The 9,538-nt window shown below is 38.1% G+C and overlaps 1 protein-coding gene across 4 annotated transcripts in view; it reads right to left on the bottom strand.

Annotated features, from left to right (window-relative positions):
- Positions 1–7,067: 7,067 nt before the first annotated feature.
- The window catches only part of tnrc18 (trinucleotide repeat containing 18), a 96,533-nt gene continuing 94,062 nt past the window's right edge, over positions 7,068–9,538 (bottom strand). For all 4 annotated transcript variants that reach the window (XM_061884802.1, XM_061884801.1, XM_061884803.1 and 1 more), the window contains exon 30: positions 7,068–9,376. In XM_061884802.1, the coding sequence (XP_061740786.1) occupies positions 9,170–9,376 (207 nt within the window). In that variant the 3' untranslated portion in view covers positions 7,068–9,169. The remainder of the gene's footprint in view (positions 9,377–9,538) is intronic.

The following is a 9,538-nucleotide window of genomic DNA, read 5'->3' as shown; positions in this document are numbered from 1 at the left end:
TATCCCAGTAAATGTGTCTAAAAACATCTGAATCGCTCTCACTGCCCTCGCCTTTTTTTCTTTCTTTTTTTTCTAGGCCTTCACTCTAAATTTCCTTATCCACAAATCTTTCACCCTCGCTCAAATTAACGGGGAAATTGTCGCTTTCTCGGCCCGTATAGCTCTCGCTGCTGCTGGCTATGATTGTAAACAATGAGAGGATGTGAGGAGCTCTACAACCCGTGACGTCACGCGCACATCGTCCGCTACTTCCGGTACAGGCAAGGCTTTTTTATTAGCGACCTAAAGTTGCAAACTTTATTGTCGATGTTCTCTACTAAATCCTTTTAGCAAAAATATGGCAATATCGCAAAATGATCAAGTATGACACATAGAATGGACCTGCTATCCCCGTTTAAATAAGAAAATCTCATTTCAGTAGGCCTTTATGAAAAACACATGTGACTAATAGAGCTGCTGTGTCCTTTCACGGCAAAGCGCCAAACTGCGTTTTAGCAGAAAGCGCATGTGTTAAATGCTGCAAAGGAAAAATTAAAAAGTCTGGGAATTTTTGGATTCCAGCGCCAGAATTTTGTTGTCCTATTGCTGACCTGTCTCCACTCAGGATGTCTCCTGCTGGCCCCACTCACTATTATTTTAGATCCACTATGGACTGGACTTTCACAATATTATGATAGACCAGGGGTCTCAGACAAGCGGCCCGCAGGCCAATTGCGGCCCGCGAGATGTTATTTTGCGGCCCCCACTTTAATATGAAAGTACAATGTTAGTGCGGCCCGTGAGTTTTATATGAATGGCGCTTGAGAGCGTTGTGTTATTTGGGTACAAAATGGCTCTTTCAACGTTTTGGGTTGCCTACCCCTGTGTTAGTGGAAAAGCGGAAAATTAGTGAAAGCGACAGAGACGTGCCATGGAGACAAGGGTTTTCTTACGTGCCTGGCTGCAGTCACACCACGACATCTGTTCATCAGTAATAAAACTCCCTGATAAACTGGACCAATTCAAACCGTTATTTGTTTTTTTTATTATTTAATTTGCATTGCCTCACATTTCTCAAGTCTCATTTTGTTCATTTATATTTTGATTTTATTTTGTGTTGAAAATGAAAATAAAGACATTTAAAAATATTTTTTTTAAGAAATCTTTTCTTGCAGCCCAGCCTCACCCAGGCTCTGCATCCAGTGGCCCCCAGGCAAATTGAGTTTGAGACCCCTGTGATAGACCCACTTGACGTCCCTTGCACCGGTCGCCCTAGAGCAGTGGTTCTTAACCTGGGTTCGATCGAACCCTGGGGGTTCGGTGAGTCGGCATCAGGGGTTCGGCGGAGCCAGTCAAGACACACCCGACTCATCCATACTTGCCAACCTTGAAACCTCTGAATTCGGGAGATGGGAAGGGGGGGAAGGGGGCGTGGTGGAGGTGGGCGGGGTTTGGTGGTAGCAGGGGTGTATGTTGTAGATCCCGGAAGAGTTAGTGCTGCAAGGGATCCTGGGTATTTGTTCTGTTGTGTTGCGATGAGGATGTTCTCCCGAAATGTGTTTGCCATTCTTGTTTGGTGTGGGTTCACAGTGTGGTGCGTATTTGCAACAGTGTAAAAGTTGTTTAAATGGCCACCCTCAGTGTGACCTGTATGGCTGTTGACCAAGTATGGCTTGAATACGCCGACACGCCGTTTGTATGGAGGAAAATCGGATGTGACGACAGGTTGTAGAGGACGCTAAAGGAGAATGGTTGCCCCGGGGGAATTTCGGGAGGGGCACTGAAATTCAGGATTCTCCCGTAAAAATCGGGAGGGTTGTCAAGTATGGACTCATCGTGTAAATAAAAACTTCTCCATATTGGCGTATTGTGGATACGGCAACAGCAGAAGTCACACTGATTTGCAGGTGTTTAATTTGTTGTGAGTTCATGCACTGTTGGTTTTGTTCTTTGAACAAGGTGATGTTCATGCACAGTTCATTTTGTACACCATGAAAAAAAAACCCCATCTAACTTTGGCTTGAATTTGAAAATGTTTTTTTTTATTTTTCACAAAAGAAGGGTTCAGGAATGAGCGTATGAAACTGGTGGGGTTCGGAACCTCCAACAAGGTTAAGAACCACTGCCCTAGAGGCAGGTTTCTCATTGAGTTTTTCCTTGCCCTGATGTGGGATCTGAACAGAGGATGTCGTTGTGGCTTGTGCAGCCCTCTGAGACACTTGTGATTTAGGGCTATATAAATAAACATTGATTGATGATTGAGTGATATTTTCTATCTGGATCATTGACCAGAGCTGCATGTTTAATATTCCTGTTGGTTTAAAGAAAATACAATTATTTTTGCCAACTATTGGTTTTATTTGCAGGTCAAATGTCATAACTTTTTGTAACCCGTCAAAATGACACAGTGTCAATACAGCCAGTGAGTGTGCCATACATTCACTGAAAATTGACATTGTTTTGTCATGGGTTTCATAAATACAACTGGTGTGGTTAGTGTCCAAAAAGGACAAATACGCAGACTGAGGATCAGCAAATGCTTACATTTTGCCATCATCCACTGACATCTTTTAAAATACCCCCATAAGTCATAGTCACCCAACTATATATTTGGCCCTTTTGTGTCACTTGATATTATATTTCTGTTGAAACTTACATTTGTCTGTCATTAAGAAAACCAACAAAATAATGACGTAATAGAGTAGTCAGTGTACAACAGGGATAGTAAACTAAATTATTTAAGGGGGCCACTTGTCCAGAAAGCTATATTCTCTTTGTGGCTTTTTAATATTGCTCTATAGCAGGGGTCATCAACGTGGCGCCCGTGGGCACCAGGTAGCCCGTAAGGACCAGATGAGTCGCCCGCTGGCCTGTTGTTAAAATAGCTCAAATAGCAGCACTTACCAGTGAGCTGCCTCTATTTTTTTAATTTTGTTTATTTACTAGCAAGCTAGTCTGGCTTTGCTCGACATTTTTAATTCTAAGAGCGACAAAACTCAAATACAATTTGAAAATCCAAGAAAATATTTTAAAGACTTGGTCTTCACTTGTTTGAATAAATTCATTTATTTTTTTTTACTTTGCTTCTTATGACTTTCAGAAAGACAATTTTAGAGAAAAAATACAACCTTAAAAATTATTTTAGGATTTTTAAACACATACCTTTTTGCATTTTAAATTCCTTCCTCTTCTTTCCTGACAATTTAAATCAATGTTCAAGTATTCTTTTTTATTGTAAAGAATACATACATTTTAATTTAATTCTTAATTTTAGCTTCTGTTTTTTCGACGAAGAATATTTGTGAAATATTTCTTCAGACTTATTATGATTAAAAGTCAAAAAAATTATTCTGGCAAATCTAGAAAATCCGTAGAATCAAATTTAAATCTTATTTCAAAGTCTTTTGAATTTCTTTTAAAATTTTTGTTCTGGAAAATCTAGAATAAATAATGATTTGTCTTTGTTAGAAATATAGCTTGGTCCAATTTGTTATATAATCTAACAAAAAGCAAATAGGTTTTTAACCTATTTAAAACATGTCACAAAAATTGTAAAATTAATCTTAATCAGGAAAAATTACTAATGGTGTTCCATAAATGATTTTATTTTTTTTAAAGATTCGAATTAGCTAGTTTTTCCTATTCATTTTTTTCTGTTGAATTTTAAAGTCGTAATTGAAGATAAAATATGTTTAAAAATTTAATTTTCATTTTTTTCGTGTATTCTCCTTTTTTAAACTGTTCAATTTAGTGTTTTTTTCATCATTTATTCTCTACAAAAAACCTTCCGTAAAAGAAAAAAATGTACGAAAGAATGACACAGAAATACCCATTATTTAAATATATATATAGATCTATTCATTAAAGGTAAATTGAGCAAATTGGCTATTTCTGGCAATTTATCCAAATCCAACTGGTAGCCCTTTGCATTAATCAGTACCCAAGAAGTAGCTCTTGGATTCAAAAAGGTTGGTGACCCCTGCTCTACAGCATCACCACAGTATTCTTATATGTACCAGCGTCCTCCACAGTCGACATATGATGTTGGTCTATTAGTTCGTCATAATGACAGGTTTTGAAGAATGTGACGTTCGCGAACGAGTCGAGTCTTTTGAACGACTCTTTGAAGCGAACGATGAGAACCGAGTCGCAGTTGTAAATTGTTCGTTTGGGAACCGTTCTTTGCCCACGAGTTGCCCACGCTGCCCTCTCAGAATCAGAATCAAGCTCAGCTTTATTTATTGGAGGATAAATGACATCACCGAGCTTGTCGTCCACAGAAGGCTCACGTGAAATGCGCACGCACTCATGCCGGCAGTTAACATAGGAGAAGAGTTTCACTACTGGAACCTTTCAGTCACTGTACTTTGGATCTGAAATACATATTAGCAATTGGGAAAGTAAACAAAATAAACTAAAGTCAATAGAAACTTAGCTTTTGGGGGCACTGCAGCGAGGGTGACGACAATCAAGGGAAAGCGGACACAGTACTGTCAAAGATGGAGAAAGGGCGCCATCTTGTGGAATGTTTAGGAAAAGCCAAATACGATTTTCTTTTTGTCATTATTTAAAAAAATATTCCGTGTGTACATTTTAAATTGTTGACCAAACGTTTATCTTATTACTGCCATGAGTACATTTCTTTAATGAAAACGAGTTTCTTAAAGAACATGTAAGAACGAGCATGTCTTTTGAACGGCTCTTTCAAAGGAACGCCTCCTCAAAATCCGGCTCCCTTTAAAGAGCCATAAATTCCATCTGTATCAAACTTCTCCCCTCCGGCAGGTGTTACAAATCACTGCACGTCAAACAACCCGCCACAAGAACAATTTATTCTCCCAGGCTATCACTCTGAACAGTCAGTGTCAGACCTGTTGCTGTAAAATAACCCTGGAAGTCATTTGTGACAGTAAATGTACTAAACTCGTGTTCACTTCATCAACATGTTGCTCTGTTCCCTTTTTATTAGCCTTGCACATATTATAGCTATTAGCGCACTTGTTGATGTTTTACTTAATGTATTGCTTTTATTGTACAGTACAGAGTACATCGAGTCAAACTCCTTGTGTGTTAAACATATTTGGCCAATAAAGTTGATTCTGATCATTTAAGAAGTTGACTACTGAGATGACTGCATCTGAAGTAAACAAGCTACAACAAAATCTTAATTACGTAACTTAAAAACAAAAGAAAAGTGTCGCTGTCAAAAAGGAGAGGACTTAAAGGTGAGCCTTGAGGAACGCCTCAAGAGAACAAGGAAATTAGATCAAATTGCTAAGATATGAAAAGGGGTAGAATTAAATAAGCTCTGCTTCTTCCGACTCCTTTTTGGAAGTGCTGTATTGAAACAACTGGAAATATGTGATGCATTACATTGTATCTTATGCATGTTTGAAATAAATAAACCAACTGAACACTTCAGTTATTGAAATCACAAGTTTGGACTTGTGTTCTAGGTTTGCTTGCAAAGTTAAAATTTCAATGCAATAATCTGCTATTGTGTTTTTTTTTAGGAATATTCTTAAAAAATGTCTTCTTCGTTTTGATTGGAATTCGAGGAGGACACTAAATAGCAATGGTGTACAGTTTGTAGAGCCACTAGCCACTGAAAATGAGTCAATCCATGCATTCAAACCGGGGGTCCCCAAACTTTTTGACTTGGGACTATGTGTGTGTGTGTGTATGTATGTATGTATGTATATATATATATATATACAGTAGGGCAAAAAACATTTAGTCAGACACCGATTGTGCAAGTTCTCCCACTTAAAATGATGACAGAGGTCTGTACAGTATCCATTTTAGTACAAACTCAACTCGTCGTGTGTGGAGGAAGACTACTGAGTTGCATTCCAAGAACACCAAACATACTGTGAAGCATGGGGGTGGAAACATCATGCTTTGGGGCTGTTTTTCTGCCAAGGGGACAGAACCATTGATGCGTGTTAAGGAAAGAATGAATGGGGCCATGTATCATGAGATTTTGAGCCAAAACCTCCTTCCATCAGTGAGAGCTTTGAATGGGTGACCAAACACTTATTGTCCACCATAATTTACAGATAAATTATTAAAAATTCATACAATGCGAATTTCTGGATTTTTTTTTTCACATTCTGTCTCTCACAGTTGAAGTGTACCTATGATGAAAATTACAGACCTCTGTCATCATTTTAAGTGGGAGAACTTGCACAATCGGTGGCTGACTAAATACTTTTTTGCCCCACTGTATATACACATATATTTATGTGTATATATATATATATATTATATATATATATATAATATATATACATATATATATATGAAATATATATCATATATATATATGATATATATACACATCATGTATAATATATATATCAAATATATGATATATATATATCATATATGATGTATATATATACACACACGTGTATACATGTACATATATATGTATGTATATGTATATACACACATGTATATATATATATATATATATACACACGTGTGTGTATATATATATGTGTATATATATATATTAATGTGTGTATATATATATATATATATATACACACACACACACGTATATATATATACATGTGTATATGTAAAAAAAAGTGTGTGTGTATATATATATATATGTATGTATGTATGTATGTGTATGTGTGTATATATATATATATATATATACATATATATATAATCAGATCGTGATGATGTCACGTTATCGATGGGAAAATAAATTTTTAGACAATATACTTAGCCTGAGCGACAAGGAGACACGGAGAGTAACAAGTGGTAAGAAATGGATTAGAAGGTACAGATTTAAAAAAATAATAATTCAAATAAATAAAATACAATTTTAACTTGGGACTTTCCGTGGGTCAGATTTTGGACGTTGGCGGGCCGTAGTTTGGGGACCCCTGATTTAGACAATAATTGACTATAGATACTATACTATAGATACTATACTGCTATAAAAGCTGTACACGGGCTACTGTAAAGTGTACCTAACTTTTATTCCTCTATTACTGTGCCTTGAGAAGATGCTGACTTGTCTTTGTTTGCACTTTGGTAAGATAAAAAAATCAAAACACATTGAAACTTAGTACTAGTACAGTTCCATCATTTATTACCTATAAAATACTGAGTTACTAAAACCATTAAAAAGAAACATTGGTAACGTGGTTGTTGTCTGTAAAAAAAACAAAACACATACAGTATAGTCTAACAGAATATATCTGGTTTCTGATTTAAAACATATTCTTTACCATTATTTGTTGTTGTTTTTTACAAGATTAGACATGTGTACAAAGTATATTCTGATAATCTTTACTCTCTCTCCACCAGACAGTGAAGAATCATTTACAAAACTTAGATTTTTTTTTTCTATCCATTTTCAAAATAATCTTTTGCAACAGGACGATTACTATACTGAAGGAACAGCAGACGAAGAACCAGCCTCCAGTCCACCTCTCTCTCTCTCTCTCTCCCATTCTCTCCTATGCTCGCTCGCTCTTTCTCTCTCTAGCAGCTAGCTCCCAGTGCCTGTCAGCAGGCGTGGACGATTGTTCAGAGAGGGGGGAAGCAAGAAAAATAAGACATGCAAAAATGTATACAAAGATGTAAAAAAAAAAAAAAAAAGATATGTCACAGCAAAGGAAAACAAAAGGTTGATAATAATAATAATGAAAATAATAGCATGTGACAGCAAATAAGATGAGGACATGTTGGACCCTGTAAGGCTGGGCTTTGGATGGAAACACAGCTTGACAGCTTACAAATGGTGTGTAAAAAAAGTGCTTCAGCAGGAAACGGGGGTAAATAAAACATTCTTAGCGGGCACTTGTTAGGTTTTTCATTTAGTGTGACCTTCACTACAAAGTGTGCGTTTGAGTCTCATTGTACCTTGTCAGACCGAAAATACTCACACAAACTAGCAGCATATGATCAATTCTACTTTTACACAAATCTCGACTGTACCCGTGACTTTAGAGGAGATTAGAGGCGATCAAATGTGACCAAAAAGCAAAGCAGAACATATTTAAAAAAACCTATTGAATATCAACAAGATCATTTTCAGTGTGAGAGTCACACTATACTAGAATGCAGGCCAAAATGGTGGGAGGAGCATCAAGATTTGGCAAAAAACAACAACTTATAAGGCGCCGTCAGCGCAACATTCAACAGTTGAAACCTAGAAACGGTCAAAATAGGCACAAGTCAACGGAGGTGGAGTGACTAAAAAGCCTGAAAATAGGGACGTATTTGTAGCTCGGGGAGGGGGGGCTATCATAACAACTCCAGGAAGATATAGAAGACCCTTCCCCCTCCCCTGTGAAAGTCATTCAAAGGGCACTCTTGTGTGAGAGACTACACTGAGCCACATGATGGATGCATGAAAAATGGCGCAGGACGGGATGATGATGTGTTCACAACCTGGGGGGGAAATAGGAAAAATACACTCTGAGTTTATATCTATGCATAACTTTTCCTGGATTACTCAATTTTAGTGATAGAATTGTTGTCGTACACAACAATCTCAGAGTGGATTTGTTCCTTTAAGAACGTACAAGTGCTTCAAAAAGTACAAGACGACTTCCTCTCTCTGTTCAGCCTGAGTGTCTGAGGGAGTTGCAGACAGTTGAACCTGCCTGAGTATAGATTGTCAAGGGGAGCTGAGGGGTTAAATCAAAGTGTTGTATATATAATATATATTTATATATATATTTAGGTTTTTAAGTGCTTTCTGTTGGACAGAAAATTGGAGGGAGTCTACTGTTTTGTTTGTCGTCCTGTGCATCGCTTCCTTTGTTTTGTGTCTGTCGCTCCTGCTGTTCTCTAGAAGATAAATGTACACCGAATGAAATGACCCCGACGGCACTTGTAACATCATCACCACGGCAACATCGGAACATCACAATAGTCTCTCGCCGCCTGTGTCGTCCGTTCACATTTCGTTAAAGCTTCTCGACTGTACTCGGACGTATCTATGACATGAAAATAAAACACTCATATTTGCCTCTATATAGCTTTCTGTTCACGTGTATTTACATAGCAGTCCAATGTGTGTGTGTGCAAATGTTCCATGTACTACTATGTACTACTATCCCCTAGAAGAGCGTCTCCTCGCTAATGAACCTTGAAGGAAGTGGATTTTGACTGCTAGTCGTCTCACATTTTGGTTGCTCCTTTGTGGGGTTTGTTTTTCTTAGCAGATGAGGGGGACGCCATCCGTGTTGAAGATCATGCCGGTGGTGGGCTCGTAGGTGCCGGCCAGGTAGTACAGGTCCTCGCTCTCAGCGTAGCGGCGCGTGTGGGTCATCTGCTCGTATTCCTCCACGCCCACCACCAGACATTTGTGACTGACGGTTTGCACGTCGTTCTCGTCGCTGTGGGACGACTGGTACAAGGCGCGCTACACACACGCACGCACAAACACACACACAGATCATTACTAAATGTCAATGCAAATTGTTCAGTAATAGAAGAAGTGGGTACAAACATGAAGGGTTCGGATTTAACCACCCCTGAAAAAATTGACCAGCATCGACTGCAAGAACATGCCGTGACCGCCCTT

Source organism: Nerophis ophidion, linkage group LG23 (assembly GCF_033978795.1).
Source record: "Nerophis ophidion isolate RoL-2023_Sa linkage group LG23, RoL_Noph_v1.0, whole genome shotgun sequence".
In the NCBI taxonomy this organism is placed as follows: Eukaryota; Metazoa; Chordata; class Actinopteri; order Syngnathiformes; family Syngnathidae; genus Nerophis; species Nerophis ophidion.
Note: the sequence above shows the minus strand (reverse complement) of the source record. Positions and strands in the feature narration are given on the sequence as shown.